The sequence below is a fragment of the Rhea americana genome, unplaced genomic scaffold (genome assembly GCF_003343005.1).
Source record: "Rhea americana isolate MKP2758 unplaced genomic scaffold, rheAme1 scaffold_49, whole genome shotgun sequence".
Taxonomy (NCBI): domain Eukaryota; kingdom Metazoa; phylum Chordata; class Aves; order Rheiformes; family Rheidae; genus Rhea; species Rhea americana.
In genome coordinates this window covers 2,121,938-2,140,914 of record NW_028186634.1, presented here as the reverse complement: position 1 = coordinate 2,140,914, position 18,977 = coordinate 2,121,938, and the positions used below count along the sequence as shown (strand labels likewise).

General features: G+C 35.4%; 1 protein-coding gene across 12 annotated transcripts in view; it reads right to left on the bottom strand.

The window, feature by feature from the left end:
* SOX6 (SRY-box transcription factor 6) overlaps nt 1-18,977 on the bottom strand; it is a 373,675-nt gene that overhangs the window by 51,498 nt on the left and 303,200 nt on the right. For all 12 annotated transcript variants that reach the window (XM_085317147.1, XM_085317158.1, XM_085317157.1 and 9 more), the window contains 3 exons: nt 15,465-15,614; nt 11,388-11,568; nt 8,485-8,672 (listed from right to left, as the gene is read on the bottom strand). In XM_085317147.1, the coding sequence (XP_085173273.1) occupies nt 8,485-8,672; nt 11,388-11,568; nt 15,465-15,614 (519 nt within the window). The remainder of the gene's footprint in view (nt 1-8,484; nt 8,673-11,387; nt 11,569-15,464; nt 15,615-18,977) is intronic.

The window sequence follows — 18,977 nt, the reverse complement described above, 5'->3', positions numbered from 1 at the left end:
CCTATCTTTATTCTTTTGTGGAGAACGATAATAAAAACATAGAATACATTTCACTGTATGTCTGCAAACTCTCTTGAATAGCTCAGCAAATGGATTGTACATAAGAAGATATAATCATTATGCTGTTACAGTCATCACAAAGACACAACCCTTTATGGCAGAACATCATCCTCCGGGAAAAATTATCCACATTGGTTTGTGCAAATTTTTCAACGTTCACCTCCGGGACCCATCTTAATCTATTTCTGCCCCTTTGGGATTTTTTGCCACTCCAAGATTTAAGGGAGAAGACCAAAATAGGACAAAGCTTTTATCCTTTCTACAGGAAATACCCCATGTGCGTGGAAAAACAGTGTATTCTGCATTTTTTCTTGTGCTGAGACAAAAGAAAGGGGCCAAGCACTTTTCTTATTATTATTACTACCACTACTACAATCATCATCAGTATCATCATTATTAATGAGGTTTTAAACCTGCAGCTAGGCAACCCTTCAACTAGCCCTGACAATAGAAATGAAAAGAATGTAGTTGTATTCAGCCACCATCCAAACATACCGTTAAGCACAAGTAGTGGCAAAAACTTTGTTAGCCAATATTCAGATGCAAAACTAGTAATTAATAGCTAAAGAATGTGCAGGTTTCTTTTCTTGAAAACAGTATTTTACTGTCAAAGGCTGTTGCGATTGAACTGGGAGCACAAAAAATCGAAAAATTTAGTAATACAGGAAGTTTCTTCAATATATAAGGTATAAATACATAGTTATTCAAATAATAGTTTTTCATATAAGTTCCTTATGTTTAGGTGCATTTTCTTATATTTGCACATCACTGCTGAACTGCTCAAACTGTTTTTACTGAAGTATGGTCCCGCATAGTTTCAGCGATTCAGGCTTTCCAAAGTTTAMATTCTTTTCATTTAATTATTTGATTTTGATAATTTAAGCAATAGACAAATAATTTAGATTTTATTTTATACCAGTCTCCATATAATTTGGGGGACTAAGCATTTAACTGCATTTTTACTATACTGGAACACAAATGTACAAACTACCAACTTTGTCGAGACAATTCTGGGAAGTAAGGCAATTGAGCAAAAGGCTTAAAAATAACCAGTTTGCACAGCAAATCCTTCCACAGGGGCAAATCTGGGGCCAGAGAAGGTTAGCACCAAAGATAACTTATCTGCAATTTAGGTGACCTATATGCGCCAGGGATTTTGCAGCGTTCCTTTGTGTCTGCTCACTGTCGATTTCGCTGTCTGAGTGAACGTGTACTTTGAATATGTAAATTTAAAGTACATCATTTTTTGTCCATCTGCATATAGCATACAAAAGTGAATCCGAAAAAAAATTTCAGTAGGTATATTAGCAGGCATGACTATAAATATTTAGGTGTAAATAATAACAGCAATTGAGTAATTGCACGAGATCAATTAAAGACTGAATCACAATATTATGTACAGATAGGGAAAGCTAACATTTCATGTGCAACTTCATTATTTCTCACTCYGGAGTTTGAAGAACAGACTTGACAAGATTTCATACCCACAACGTCCTGCACCTGGTTYCTATTATAAAGCTGGCCTTGATAATGGAGCTATGTTCTTACAGAGAGGCTAATGTGAGCAATAGCATTTTCCTCTCATAACTCTTACAATAATCTGAGTACAGTGCCATGGCTGCATTTGGCCCGTCTGTGCATCTGCAGTTACAACTTCCATCACCTTCCTCCCTGAATACACAGTCAGAGATCAAGTAAAATACTTCCATAAATATAGGTACAATTTCTAAGTCTGGTTTTATTTCCTATGACACCCACAAAAGCTAGTGATACAGTGTAGATTTCAATGTTATATTGAAAGTCAGATTTTTTTTTTTTTTGTTTATAGTAGAAACATTTCACTTTAAAAGACATGGCTGGAGACCCAGGGATCACTTCCCCTCCCCTCCCCCCCCCAAGATGCTCTGTTTTGAATTTAATTTAAAATGCATTTTAAACTTCTAACTGAAAAGATAAATTCACTGCAACACTTCTGCAAGTCTGAGAGATATTAAAATCATTTAGCTATTCAAAGATGCATCTAATTCCTGATCAGGCCTCAGAATAGAAAAATAAAAAGCAAAGAACAGGGACCATTGTGCCCTATTGTCATCCTATAAATACACTGATTAATAAAGCCAATGCAAGCACATATGACAATGAAATTCATCTAAACGCTACAATTCCTGTTCATCAACACCTTGCATATCTCAGGAAAAAAACAGGAAACTCCCTGAGGTAATATGCTGCTTAGGAAGTCCTGTCATAACATACACAATATAGCCTGCTAAAACTGTTATTCAGAATTATGGTTTTTTTTCACTTATTGTTATGAAATAGTACTGATTTCATGCCTTATCATCATGCAAATTCAAATATTGAAATCAACAGCATAATTAAACAGAATTTTTCCAGCTACAAAGTTACGTATTTGAAGTCCAGTATGTTTTCCAGTTCTAATAAAAGGGGGCAGTATTACATCAGCTGAAATTCTGAATTGCCCAAATAATCGTAAAAAGTGCTGCAGAAGGATACAGCGCTACTGAATTCCACTGGAAATAGACTACTGCTGTATAGACACTCACAAAGCTGCTTGTCTGACTAAGATTTTCAGAACTGCCTCAGTGGGACTTAGGCTCCCACAACATAGGTATTTAAGAAAACTTTTATTTGAGTGACTAATCATTTTTCTTTCAAAATTATTGAGGAAACAATATAAAATGAAGGCACATTTTTTCATCTAGCCAGGATAAGCACTAAGCCTAAAAAAGGAAATTGCAAAATACTGCAGTTTCAAAAAAAAAAAAAGAATACAATATTATTATATTTAATTTCCTTTTTTTACATGAATTTTTTAGAACAAAATTTAACAGTACAGGATTTTCAAACTACCAAGATTAGATTCAGATCCATATTCATACACCTAACAAAAATAATGGATTTCAAGGCATGGACCACCAATATGCTTTCATTAAAAATACTGGCATTCAAAATTATTAAAAATGAGGAAACCGATATTAAAGTGCCCATATATGTCCTTAGGAAGTTAACTTTAAACACTTAATACAGAAAATCTTTCCTTACAATTTATTTATAGCCACAAGCAGATTACTAAATTGGCCAAATTCACCMTAAAGTATATAGGACATTTGCGATGCAAGAATTACAAGGACCACTAGGGTCTGTATTTTAAATTTTTCCCGATTCTGGGCCAGTCATTTATCTGTTATAAAATGACGGGCCTGTAAAAGGGGTCTTTCCGGGCAGCGCRGATACCTTCCAGGTCTCAGAACCTCCCCAGGGGAAGACACTCTGGCTGAGCCAAACTCCCTGCTCAGGAAAACCAGTTTCCCAGTTGCCATGTCTCTTTGTGGAAACAAGATTCTTCATTAGACAGATGGAATACACACCCACTGAATTGAATAAATTGTCTATATTCTTGCAAGAAAGTGAGATCACATTAGCAGCTCCTTAACTAAATCAGTGTTCTTTTTCTCTCCATACAGTTCCAAATTTTCTATTACAGAATTTAGAAATATATTTTTAAAATGAAATTAAATTTAAACTTAAATACAAGCTCCCTGGGGAGGAACATTTTTTAAACTGTATGTGAGTATGGATTTTCTAAATTTTTTCTCTAATTTTTAAAATGCAGGTGAGAACAAAGACTCTCAAGGCAACACCATAATAAATGTAACAACTTTGCAAACTACTCATTTGCTGTTGATACCGCTATCCACTTATTTGGCCTGATTGTGAGGTATTTGCCCTTTAATTACAAGTAGAATTAAGCTTTAACCAACAGAAATAACTATTTAATTGAATATGCTTACAGTTCCTGCTATTATGTTTCCCAGTAGACTGACATATAAGTATGAACCTCTTATTTACTAGTTACAACTAACAATTCTTCTACAAGTCACTAATGAAAAAGAAAGGCTATAAAGGCTATAGGAAGATTTTCCTAAAAGGTAAGAGCAAAAGAGAATAGATCAGTTCTTGCATACCCAATCCACAAGGCCCTTATGACCAACTTACTCATGTTCAAAATTTAAGGATAATCATGAGTATTTTCACTAAAAGGAGAAAAGATAATAGAAGACAGGAGAAGTTTTCTCTTAACTGTGTGTTTTCTTTTCTTAATCTGAGTTGAGAAATGACTAATAACAAGGATAGCTGGTGCTTCGCTCAGTGATTCTGGCACTTACAGAAAAGACATTGCATCTCCTCCTGCCTCTGCAGCTGTTCCGTCTACAATACTGAATATATGTCAGGAAAAAAGCTGGTAAGAAATTGCTGGCAACATAATCCAGTACTTTTTGCATTTAGAAAAAAGTAATACTATGAGGAAATCATTGCAGGTCTGCAGGCAGTCAAAAGGAGATTATGCATGACTAGTAACTTTTTCTGCAAAGATTTCCTGAAGTGTTTTTATCAGGCCAAGTTTGCACGCGTGTGCAGTGCCTTCATATAAATGCTGAAGCGTAGCAGCTCCAGAGGAGTTGTTACACTCTGTTGTGTCAATAATCCACGTATTTAACAGTCCCTTAATACAGCAGACCGTAGCACCTCCAAAGGCGTCGTTATGGCTTATCAAGCCAAATGCAAGTGCCTAAATATGGATTTGATCAACAGACTGTAACATCTCCAAGGGTAAATAATATATGATTTTAAGAATGTACAGATTTTGCATACAAGCTGTGGTCTATAGTAGGATAAATTATGTAGATTCAACTTGTAATAATTCTGCTTTAAAAATAAAAAAGGAATAAAAGGCTCATTATAAGAGGTGCTACTTCCAGGAAGTAGGTGATGACTCAGGTAATATCTTTTAGGGTCTAATTCTGGTTTCCTACTGCAAACATATAGTTACCTGAAAATCTAAAAAAGAGTGGGAATGGAATATAAATGTATAAAAATTATATCCAGTCCTGTTTCCTTTCATCTCAATGAATATGCTTCATGGGAAGGAAAGTGGGGTGGGAGGTGTCCSTGGGTCAAGTAGGTATGTTGGGCATAGTAATTTAGCGGATAGATGTTTTGTCCTGACCTCATACATTTTTCTCCATTGAATATGAACACATTTCTGCCTATATTTATTCTACAAAGATTTTCTGAAATTTTTTATCAGTATTTTCATGCTTTATGCACAAAAAATGATAAGATCTGACCCTTTTAAATACGTTAGGTATCTTATAAATTATAAAGTATCTTCAGGTTCATTTAAAGCTTTAAATCAAAGCAACTTTCTGAGGCAATCATCCTAGTCTGAAATACTAAAAATAAATGCAAGTAGCTCTAGTAATGCAAATTCTCTTTAAATACTTTAATGCACTCATTTTTGCTGAAGGTAAACATGGCTTGACTGGAAAAAAAGTCATATCCTCTTAACAAAGTCAATCTTCACATGATTTTGCTTTTGCTCAAACTGAAGTCTGTACAATATTTTCTGAATTTTCTGAATTCCCTGCCCTCCATCGATGTTTCTCTTTACGCTCTGAAACCACTCACACTGTTTCCTCTTTTCTTTCCTCAGTCTGCCTACAGCTGATCAGCACCAGGTATAGTAGAAAAAGCCAACTCTGCTTTAACAACCTCATCCCTTGTTTGCACAAACTAAAATGACAGTATAAACGTAGAGGTTTATAGAATGGTATTGGCTTAAAGTGTAGCCAATCCTTAACACTTTATCAAATCTTAGCGTATGACTGGGCCAGAGTCCAGCAGGCTTTTGCTCTTTTGCTTTGTAGTTTTCTTTTTTTTCTTTTTCTTTTTTTTTTTTTTAACAGCAGAATATGAACACAGGCAATTTTTAATTTTTTTAATTCTGTGCATCTAGCCAAATACAAAGCATTCAGAGATTTAAATGACACATTTTCAAAAAGGCCTGAGCTCAGGCTTTGAAGCTATGTACATAATTTTGTAAGTGTAATCATTTGCACAACAAACTGTTACCAGCTCTCTGAACTTGAACACCAGTAACTGACCAGGACTCAATAGCTTTTTTTTTAAACCAGCTGCAGCCAATTAATTTGTCATCTTTTTCTGGTGCTGGCTTCTAGCTACTCATTTATACAAGTCTAATTACCTGAAGCCAATTTCTGAAAATTTGGTTCTGAAAACATAGGGTCCTGATTCTTCAAAAAAAGCCAATTCAAAATTGCAACTATTTATCAAAGCTTTACTGGGATTATGACAGACACTATATGTCATCTTCTTGGCATACAATTATTGTAAAATTATGTTTTTGTTTCTGAAGTGATCTATCATTTCCTCCCCCTCATTTTGATCATCCTGCCCATCATTTTTAGAGTAAAAAGAATATATCACCAATGTAAAAATTGAATTGGGGGAAATCAAGGGGAAAAAAAGAGTACTCTAGAATTTGTGCAAAGTATGCTTCTGTTTTCACTTCATTTTATACCTCCTATAAAATATAAATACATTCCTTTAGTATTCATGACTCTGAATTAATTATCTTATTTTATTTAGAATAGAGAGTGGGGACATGTCATCATTAAAAATGACTTATTTATATGCCTGTCTTTTGTAAACCCTGCCCTTCTTGCATCTACAGAACAAGAATGGCAAACTAACATACCAAAGGTAAATACAGAGTATATCCTAAAACTTTTTCCAGCCTTAATGGCTTACTCCGTAAACACAGTAAATAAAACACGTAGGATTATTTAAGGATACTGAGAGATTTAAAAATATATTTCCTTGCTGCCAACTTATTCTTAAGAGTTTTAAAATCACCAGCGCTACCCAGAAAAGTCTCCCACAAAACTACGGCATTTGAGAATGCTGTTGTTTATTTTTAAAGGATTCCCATTGACTCTGCTAAATTTGCAAGTAAAAAGATTTTCTTTTCTCTGACTGCCTAACACACAACCTCACCCTGGAACCTGTAAGTCGATCTTTGTTGTTCCTACATGCAATTGTGTATTACAGTTAACCTGTGCAACAAAGAAATTTCAGATCATTCACTGAAATCTTTACTGACTTTGCTATAAAAGGTGAAGGAGGATATAGAAACTTATTATATCCAATATAAGACGTAAATGAGGTACTGAAAACACTTAGGGAGCAGACCTGGTAAGTAAGTGGATGCCGTTTTTATACTTACTTTTCAAGGTYGAATCAAATGTTAAGAATTCCTTTAATAGCCCTTATAGTGTGTTGGATATTTTTAAATGTMAAGCCACTGAAATGCGTAAAATACATTTTAAAATAAGCATTATTTTATAAATTGTTAATACTGATCATAGGTGTGATATTTATTTTATTTTCATAACTTGGGGTTCAGCATCCTACCTCTCAGTTAGTTAAGATAAACACTGACATTACAATTAGAGTTTTTTCTGAATATGGCCTGCTTGATCAATTATTAATTTTCATGTTTTTTACAGTATCAGTCTGTATCAAGTGAGTTTTAAATGCTGTCATCTAAACTAGCACTAGCAGAAATACTTTTTCCTTTCTCGTTATACAGAATGTACAATACGTATTATGGTATATAACTGATTTTGTGCCAGTAGTGGAAAATAATGTGCATGCTGTATTTTTTGCAGGGTAAGTCATTGCTAGGGAAGGCAACAGAACAGCATTCTTCATCCAAAGTGCTGCCTTGTAGCTCAGCCAATTACACGATTCAGTGTTCACTGGCTCAGACATACACACAGGGACCTGCTCCCTGAGCAGGTCTCCCAGACCTTGGAAAGGCCACAGAGCAGGACTACACGGATATAAAGAATTCTCCAAGAGAACTCTTTYTCCTCTGTGCAGTCCTTCAGTGTATGTGACAAAATCTGCTCCTCACCTTCAGTGTATGATCCTGCTGTTTTGTAAACTAAATGCTACCTTGCTTAGTCCAATGCTGGCCATGCTCTCTCTCCACTTTCCCTAATTTACCATTTTATTGTGGGGCTTCCATTTCCTTTTTATTGTTTGGAAACTACAGCCAAGATTCAACAAAAAATTTGTTCCCTAATTTCACATTGAAACCAAAAGCCAAAAGCACTGTTTTGAGCCTAAATACCTTGTTGAATCTGAGTCATAGATTCAAGCACACTCATGTATGTTCAGTGGTATTATACTATTGAACCACACTAGTGGTCAAACAGTGTTTCTGTCATATTTGTCAATCCAATTACCCTCAAAAGCACAATTTAAAATCTAATGACCACAAACCATGCCAGCTTCACCCAATTATTTTTCCATATTGTCACATGCATGTGTAGTGCATAGGACTGGTCTTTCGAATGCTGTCATGTAAAGGTAGAGAAGTTTGTGGCACAGCACTCTGAAGTGACAAGCTGTATTTACCCTAAAATCAGAGATGGTTAAAAGCTGTAAAAAAGAATTTTTATATAAAAATAAAAAGCTGTTTGCTGGGGGAAAAAAAAAAGGAATGAATGACAGTGTGGCMATAGGAGACATTACCTTTTCATTCCTGCAGTTGTTAAGACCCATGTTGTTCATGGAGGGCAATTTTCCATCAACACCATGTGGCTGCTGCTGCTGCTGCTCCCTTTGGATTTGCTCTCTCATTTTTCGAGCCTCCTGAATGGCTTTCATTACTGTGTCCTGGTCCCCAAACAGGGCAGGTGAGTTAAGACTGGAAAGGATATCTATAAACAGAGAACACACTTTATTTAGGCAACATCCAAACCAAAATCTAGCTCTTATCCACTTAGAGCTGACTAACTTCTGCAGAAGGCCAGGAGAAGCAGGAGGATTGACAATTGTCTTTTGAAGGCTGAGTAATCTATAGACTTGACTGATAAGCCTGTGCCCCGGTTTTGCTATGTTATAAATACAACCTCTGAATTCTTGACGTAGCCTGATAYGTAGCAACAGATCTGTGGAATCTAAGGTTGAATATGTTTAACATAGCACCAGTCTGAAGCTTAAGTGGCAGTCTTTGAAATTTTAAGAGATAAAAAATGAAGGAGAAAGAAATCTTATCTATTTGGCCATAAAAGTATATGTCAATTTTTAGAATTTCTTTATCAAGAGAAAACCATCACTCCGTATAGTCAGCTTCCAATTTCAGAAAGAGCATCTACAGTTAACAGCAGGGGACAGAGCATGTTATCACCTTAACATGAGTCTAAAGCTAGACATCAGCGGAGAGAAAATATTTATTTATTTTCTTTCTATTACACACTCTGGACAGAAATAGAACCTTTTAAACATATAGCAAACTCACATGAAACATTTCCTTTGCATCTTAAAATACACCTTAGAGGTAAGGATTAGTACCCCAGATACACTTTTTGATTTTAGACCAAAAGACAACAGTTATTTGGTGACTGGTAGTTTTGTGTTGCTGTGGGGAACCTTTAACTTGACCCCCCGGTACTTATATGGGAGTTTGCATTACACAGGACACAGATATATCTGAAAATACATACATCCCTATATAGATCTATACATTTATCATAGATACACCTTCTGGCTAGGAACTTTGAGCTATCCTGCCTGATAAGAGAATGTCTTTTGTTAAAGCTCTGGTGCTATTTTGGAACTCAGTATCGCTCCACTAAAAAGAYAGCAAACAGGCTAAGACCTGAAATTCTTCAAGATCATTTTCCTAGTTGCTTCAATTCTTTTGACTACACTACAGTTCATCTAAGTAATATATAGCAAATTTCAACCTCAAAGGACCCTAAATTCTTTTCAAATCAAAAAAGTTAGGATTTAGGGCAGCTGATTTAATACTGCAGTCTAGATGAGAACAGATGTGATCAAACTGCAACATTTTCTGTCAGAACTAAAGCACACCTCATGATAACTTCACATTAGGGAGCAAGAGCTGCTTTTCTTGGGCAGGAGTTAGCCACCAAAGTTTCCTTTTGGAGCCTTAGTGAGTTGTGAACAAAGTCTGTCCGACCTTTAATGACATTCAGACTCCCGATCACCTCAGTTTGTCTAAGAAATGGAGCAGAGCTCTCATGCTTCTTGCTGATTTTTGACAATGTTTCCCCAGGCTTCTTTTAYACTTTAGAACCAAGAGGAAAATTTTTATGTCTTTACATTACAAATATTCACATCCTAGGCCTAYCTTGTCTATCTATCTCACTAGAATGGTTTTTCAGTTTAAGCTGATGTGCTACTGTAGTGGTAGTCAGAAATAAATTGACAGGTAGAATATCTAACTGCAGAAACTTTTAGAGATCATGAGGTTCCCAAGTGTTTTGAGAATAGAACAAATTGTAATTTTTATAAATTTAATGTATGTATTTAATATAYCTGTTCATTATTCACAAGTGTTGCTATATATTTATAAGTACACTTGAGCTACAGATTGTGAATAAGTGGTTTGTAGTAAGTATTTAGTAACTGTTAAAATTTACTGTTTGAACTTTAGCACTGTGATCATCTAAATTTTAGAGCTCTTGAKCCTATTTCTTGACTGGTTAAGATAGTCTTCACACATAGTTTTCAGATCAATTTCRTTTCCTTATTTAATAAACTTCATTTCTTAATTAAAGAATCTTAAACATCAAAATCAAAAATTCGCTACCCACAACCATCTGATTTTTTTTTTTAAAAAAGTCACACGTATGAAAAAATAATAAAAGGATATGCATTAGCTGGATTGAAGCCTTTTTGTCTTTATTAAAAATTAATATACCCAAAATATAGTCCTGGTAAAACAAWTATAATCCTTAGAACACTGAGGATTACGTTTCTTTCAGAATGCAGTTATGGGTAAAGCTAATGGTATACCTGGGCTAAATAACTGAAAACCACATTTGRAGTTACCTTCTTGCCTAACTTCTAGTTTACTGTAAGCAATACTGAATGTTCCTTTGCCCTGGTTCAAAAAAGTGCTTAAAAATATGCTTAGTTTAAGGTATGTGCACTGTCCCACTAGACTGAATTAATCACATGGGCCATCACACATGTATTTCTAATACCCAATCAGGCTCTGCATGCATGCAAATGCATTTTTTTTGTTTGCCTAATCCAGAGGCAAAATCRAAAAGGTAACTATGCACCTAATTGATATGTTTAGGAAAGATACTCACATAAACCTTTATACGTACGTTTATATGCATTATATATTTATGTATACATACATAGATATATTTCTTACACTGTATGTTCTTTTGCCATATTTCCTGTAGATAAATATCACTATCGTATCATTTTGGTTACTCTTGTAAGTCAAGTCCCTGAAATCCAATGGTATTGGACAACCTTTCTTGATTTTCTCTTCATTTTAAAAAGAGATGTAGGTCCAGATAAGTACTTAATTCAGACGTTGTGAGTGTTCTCAAGCTGAGATTTTCACACAGGAAAAATATCAGCTTCTCCTTTTCCCAGGGCAGATTTACCTAAAGAGGATCCTCTTCCTAGAGTTCCACCGAGGGGGCTGGGGATGCCGCTCTTACTTGTCACAGTCACTGGACTGCTTTTACTAGCTGGAAAGAGGTTCTGTGTTGGAGATGTCGGGGATTTGACAGGTTCAGCTGTCTTCGGTCGGGCTGAAAGATTCAGTGGCTGGGCTGCTTCATCCTACAAGAGTTTAATGTAAATAATTATTAGAAAAAGACAAATGAACACATCATTTTGCAAGCTGCAGTTATTTTACACCTTCAAGACAATACCACATTCTCCTGCAGTAATAACAAAAGAAGCTAATTATCTGCCTCCTTTAAGATTCAGCGAAAGGAAACCTCATTAATTTCTCTGTGTTATGCTTCTATTTACATTAACTATGTGGCTGGATCGTTCTTTTTGCCAAATTAAAATTTGAATTAGCTCACATTACAGCTTAATTTCCTAATGTGTTTTCAGAGATCTAAATTAACCTAGGGCATTTACAAAGAATTATTTAAAATTTCTAGCAGCTCAGTAATGCTTTTGCATTGGTTCTATTTGAAAAGTTCCTGGCACTATAAAAATAAGTTATGTAGCTTATTTTTATATGTATTAGAAACTAAGCAATCAGAAGTACTTCTGTGAAAGAAACATTTGAGATCCCTGACAATTCTTTGGCCCATATTTAATGCTGCTACTAACTTACGCATTCCATACATCTTATTCTGAGTGCAAGTTTTGTTTATGCTGTTTCCCCATAATGGAAGATAAGTGAATTTGAATTTCTTGATTTACTACATTAATCAATTCATATTGCGTGATACCTTATTTTATGCTATTTAATGCTGTATATTTTACAGTATTTTATTATTCGAGTACATCACGTATTTTTGACAGATTTCATGTAAATGCAATTCTGCTTCATGACTGTTTTATACTTTTGTAATTATTTTTGTATTCTGTAATTATTTCTGCCACATTTATTCTTTACTGTATCCATATGTTTATTTTTATAAAGACAAAGAATATTTCATATGGATACGTAAATTAAGTATCAGCATACTTATGTATTTCGATACTTTTTATATGCAAGTAATTATGGAAGTAACTTGCTCTTTGACATATATCTTGTCTCAGTGCTATAAGAGAATAACTCCATTTGAGAAATCACTTAATTTTTGGAAGARGCCTCATTCATCAGCCCCTAATTTTTTTGATCAGGGTGGATATTCACAATGTAACCTCCTTCCCATTCTTTGGGCTTGTCCATTTTGCATAATATGCTAGCAACCAGCAAGACAGAGCATTTGAAAAACTGTGAAATAGTGATTTTTCTGTCATTAAAGAGCCCAGTAAGACAGAGAGATCTCATTTAAAACATGCACAAAGCAGAATTATGCTGGCTATAAGAGAATATGGTCTATATTTTAAAACACAGCACTGATCGCTTCAAAGCTTAGAAATATATGACAGAATACAATAATACACTACATTAGTTCATCTTTTCCATTCTCCTTAGTGTCAAGCAGAGATTTATCAAAGCACATCTAACCATACACAAYGCATTAAACAGATGAATGTAACAAACAGGTATTTATAATGCCATTGTATTTCCAGCTTTAAAGTATTTCCATAAAACTGCATGACTTTYTATTCTCCCTGACCTTGCAGTGCACACAAATGCCCACACCCATTCAGAGTCCAAGTGAAAGCAGAAGCACAGAGGTGTCCCTGCCTAGCCTGCAAGGTAAGGCACACAGTACATTCTTGTGCTTTGCAGCCACGTAAACAGCAGCTGTTTCCCTGCACAGACACCAACTGGCTTCAACAAAGTTTTGTGAGAGTTCAGAGCTCCTTTTGGACCACGAAGTTTGCAGGACTAGGGCTTGTGAGCATGCACACATACAAACCTGTGCTACCACATTCAATTTCTAAATGCTTTTCTGCCTAGTAGTACTGAYGATACCACCATGGGAAAAGAACTGACCACTGCCAGAACCTGTTCGCTTGTTCTTCATAGGGAGCATTCTCATTTCTGCGAAACCACTGAAAAGCTGGAAAGCATTCTGGTCACAGACTTGAAAAACCTATCATTATTTTTTGAAAGATCTGAATCCTGTAAAAGTATCTCAGTAGTTCTATAAATAATGAACATATTTGTATGTAACACTACAATACTATCTATTCAAATAAACAAAAAACATTGAGGGTTTGTTAAGCAATGCATGACCACCAAAACTGCCATGTCCTGTAAAGGTAACTGTATTTGCAAAGACAGTATACAAATTCTAGTTTATTAGAGTGCTGYTATAATAATTATTAATTTTTTATTATCCACTGCTATTTGTCTACATTAAGCACTTGTAGTTTACCTTTAATATCTTCAGTGCAATAGTGTGCTTAATAAACTAAGTATAGAAAGGCTTCTTTTTTTATTAACATATATTTCAGTCTATTCAAGTTAAATTATGTAGGGAAACCCCCAAGAATTTGCATGTGGTCAAGTCAGTAATAGGACTCAGCTGGCCACAATGCTGGAATGGTATTGGCCTTGGTTCAAGGAGATATGTGCTTAAATTGAACCAGGGAAAATTTTACTCATACAGTAAAGGTTTGGTTTGGTGTAGATCCATTTGGCTCACTCACTTATGAAATTACTTTTTCACATTAAAGTAGTCAGTAGTATATTCTCAATACCATAAATCACTGGTGTTAGGTATCACTGTACTATGGCAACTTTGCTGAAACAGTTGGCCTTTGCTTTTGGTGGCTTCTGTATTTGCCATAACAAGCTCTGCATCTGCAGTGAATTTCACTGACTGCTTTCAAGCCTGGCATTGGATTGCAAGAGGTAAAATATTAGACTAATATGTATCTAGAGTTAAGTAAAGTGAACGCTTTGCTAAACAAATGTTAGATCTGGCCATAATGGAATAGTTTTTATTTATTAGTACTCTCAGCCTAGCAAAAAAGTGTCATGGAAATTTATCAGCCCAGRCAGAAATATCTGCTCACCCACACTTTACCACAATGATTGATGATAATGAAAAAACAAATGATATTTTACTTCCATGTCAAAAAATGAAGAAAGAAACCCTCCACTTAAGTGAGTAAAATCTTCCCAGGCTGATTTGAGACTAAGACCTGTGTGCCTATATGGCTTTAGCAATTACCAAAATCACACCATCTCTCTGCAGAGTCACTATATACCTTCCTTCGATCTATTTCAGTATTTCTGCATCTATAGTGCTAGTATCCAAAACGATCAAGTATATGTACGCTTTTTGCCCCCTAATTAGGAACGTAATCGTTCAAAGTAAATTGTTTTCCAACTTATTTGCTCCTGCAGAATTCAGAACAACCGCAGGAAAACACAGCAATAAAAGCAAAACCGTTCCCCCCGAAAGGGACCAGCTGCACCAGATTTCAAGGGGTGCCCAAAGTTCGTTTCAAATTGCTGGCAATTGCCATATTGTAGCTGCCCACTTCTAAGCAAGTGAGAATAATGAGGCACAAGCATTCAGTGAGGGCGCAGAACCGGCGCGGAGCAGCCCGCTTAGCAGCTCTGCAAAATCAGCRAGAGTCAAATCTAGCTGCTCTGACACAACGTTTCCCCGGAATCCTCACTTGCATTTTATTTTTATGGGAGGTTTTTTCCAAAATCGTGGCGAAAGTACAGCTTGGAATTTGTGAAATAATTAGAAGATCTACAGTCTCTCTTGCCCTAACAATGTAAGCTAGCACCATATTTTAAGATATTCAAATGTTCGATTTGAAACAAGTCATGAAATGGACGCTATTTATGCACATTACTAGATTACAAACTGAAATCTTGAGAATACCACATTTTAGAAATGAATCTGCACTGATGCATATGGTAGGAAGAGGGATGTCTGGTATTTCTGGAAGCAAGAAGCGAATACTTTCTCTTCCATTCTCTGTACTGATAATATAGCACTAAAAATGAACATTTTATCTGAACATTGAACAGCTTTCATGTGGTTGAACTTCCAACTGTTAAAACAATTATACAGACCCTCTAATTTCACTGYCCTTTTCAAACACCTACTTTTTTCTTCCTTGAAAAATACCTTAACTTGAGTTACCGGGCTGGTCCCTCTCTTCTCATTTTTCATGCCAGTGGGTGAAAGCGCCCCTGTCGTATTTGGTGGCTGTGGAGTAGATGGCATTTTGGCTCCAGGAGAAACTTGCATGCTAGCCAGCTGAGCTGCATATAGTTGCTGGAAGACAAGAAGATATATAGTATATTCCTGCAACATGCCTAAAAGAGAAGCAGTAAATGTACGTATTTTTTATTGTCCTTTGTTTCTTCTCTTGAAAGAAATATAGATCTTTTTCAGCATTTTCTTGTTTTCCTTTCTTATTATTTGCAAAGAGGAAAAAGAAATCTAGAAATTTTCTGATACTCAGACACACCAATACCTTTTTTCTTAATTTGATTTTTAGCTGCTTTTTCTTCCCTTGTTAGTGAGTGTCACAGTAAAGARCAAAAAGTTATACTGTGCCCAAATATGCAAAAAAAAAGCAATATTATAACACTGCTTATAAGAAAGCGTTATCAACCCTTGTCAAAAACAATTAATACTTCAGGCCTATGTCTACTTACCCAGAAACTATCCATCAACYACAGAACTTCTACTGGAAGCTGATATGTGAATCGTTTGCTACTGAAATGCAATGCTGCATGTTCTCTATATAGCAATGAAAGGTAAAAGAGGCAACAGGGTATGTTTCCATCTCACCGAACAAAGATTTTTATCTTTAACTTCTATGAATGTTAATAAGAATGTAGGCCTTACAAATTCCTGTAAATAATGATGAAAATACAAAAACATTCATATGAATATGCATCCAACTTTTCAAAAAGTTTACCTGAAACATAATAAAAGATGTGTATATTAAAGTAAACTACTCCTACCAATCCAAAGTGTTTACTGAAAAAAATCAAACAGGTTTGATTTCCTTCCAGTGACCAAAGTTAAACCCTCACCTTGAATTAGCATCAGCAATAATTCTTCTACCATAAACAGGGAAGATCCTAATCCCTTTTCTGCACATAAATCTATATAAACTTTGCCTTATTAGTGAGAAAAAAGCCAGGTGGTTTGTATGTAATTTCCAACATTACTATCATTCAGATGGACAAATAAAAAAAATTACAGTAATCAAAAGCAGACCTTTCAGCACATGTAATTAAATGAAAGCTTAATAAAGAATAATTTGCAAGAGCCAGATGTGCTTATGTCATAATTGTTGCTTTCTTTGGAACAATTTTTCTAATATAACAAGCCTGCACGGAAACGAAAGTTACACAATGCCGTTCGCTCAGTGACTCAGGGGCTAGACGCACGCGTGAAGCAGGGGCACAGTCAGAGCTCTGGTTGCTTAGTGAACACAGGTGTTTGCTTGCTTGCTTGGTGCCATCCCTTCTCAACACCAAGCACAGGCTACAAAAGGAGCAGACAGATACTTTGAAATCAGTGGTGTTTAGATATTTTGCTGGAAAATAATTATATGTAAAAATAAATGTAGGCTTATCAACTGAAGTTTGAAAGAATCCCCTTCTCCATTCCCAAGTAAGCTAACAAGGCAGAGAGATGGAGTTAGATGYTTTTTCTACATCAAAGTAGTCTTTCTTAGAGAGTAAAATGAAATAGAAAGTCAATGATGGCGAACAGCATGGCAAATAGAGATTGCAGCCCAGTTGGCAACTACTGGTCAGTAAAAGTGTGTTTATCACATCTAACTGCTGGCAGCCCATGGTGTAGCTGTATCTTGACCTGGTATCACAAGATCAAAACTTCACTGCAATGCAAAGAGAGAAGCCTGGTGCTCCAGTCAGAAGAGGGCCGGCTGGTGAGTTGAGGTTGGTCATTTGACACTTGGATCTCAGTAGGACTGGCAAGCAAAATGTCCACAATACTTTAAAAATCAGAGAGTGAGTCAGAAGAAATGTGGGCCATTATAGTGACTATCTGGGTAATTATTTTGTTTTGGAAATGCACAGATTAAAAGCAGAATAAAATTAGAGTTATATGCACCTCCCCTGCCAGTATGTTGAGGGATTTATTGGCTGCATCACAAGTAGCATGAGGTAAAGATATTTCTAAGTGGAGAGAGAGTGTAAAAGATATTTTGTTATTAATATATTTCATTTATCACTGGTTCACTCCTAGGTGACAAGACAGGCTTTAGCCTGGAATTTTTATAAATTTGTTTTAAACAATCAAAGCAAATATAAAAATACATATCAATAATTATCTTTTTGCTTTGCTTAGTCTTTAAATCAAAGCTATTCCGTAAGTGGGTGCATGCCTTGCAAAAAATTCACACTAATGCTAGCAAAATTGTCATGTGGACTGGAAGGTTGTATAACTTCATTTAAATATCTGTTTGTATAATGAGCTAGCCAATTTGCAAAAGTATTGCACACCACTGCTGCAGGAGTAAAATGGATATTTTTGCAAATACCACTGCTAGGGTTCTAAATAGCAATCTAATACCTCACATTGAGATGGTCAGGTTGTGAAACTGTTATTTGCAAGATTAAAGAGAAAAGAAAAAGTGAATAAATGTTGATTGTTAGCTTTTAATGCTCAAAAGCCAAAGTTTGAATGGAAAWTTTCCAACTGAAATTCTAACTTGCAAACTATTGAGTAGTGACTAAAAAAATTAACCTTCCTTAAACACTGAAAGATATCTTCTTTTGTGCATATCTCCAGCACATAAAGGGAAGAGCTTTACACATCCCTTATGACAACCACTGACTCAGAAGGCTCTTGATTACAAATTGGATATTCAAAACCATCAAGCATTCAAGATCGTTTTTAAAAGCCTTAAAAATGTATGTTTTTTTTCTTTTTCTTTTTCTTTTTTAAAAAAAAGATCACTAAGTTAGATTCTTACAATCCAATCACAGGCTGGATGTATAAGTGGTACTGATCTTCATTTACTGGGTGATGCTGCATAGTTAGTAATTTTAAAAAACAGGTCACTTAAAGCATGTGAGCAAGGATTTGGTTTTAGAATTTTCAACTTTCAGCAAACTTTCAGGTTTCTTCTAATGTCATGATCAGAYGCTTAAGAGTGGGATTTTCAAATGCAGCAAGTCTCACTTAAGCCAAAGGCAAATGAAGTCTTGAGTCCTTCACGAATACTGGAAAACCCACACTTAGACACCTATGAACTTACAAGCTTATGGGCACAAGTACTTGTTTCTGAAACTCTATTCCAACCCTAATCAACTCAAAAATCTGAGAGGAATTTATGGATGTTGGAGGTCACTATAGGTCGGAATGCTGTTCATCTACCTAAAAAATAATACAGATGAGTGGGAAAGCACCGTATGCAGTGTTTGTACAGCACAGCAGATGATGTACTGTTTTTTACTCGGAAACAGCAGAATTCATACTAAACTCTTACTATAGCTTAGAGCTACCATCCAAGAAAAATTGAATAAGCAATAAAAATAATTCAGTGGGGGTTATTCCCTGCTTCAGAAATTGCCTGTGGCATTTGATGAATTATTTCCACTTCACTTTTTTGAGAAAAAGTTTCATTTGCAATCTAAAAATTTTCAAATA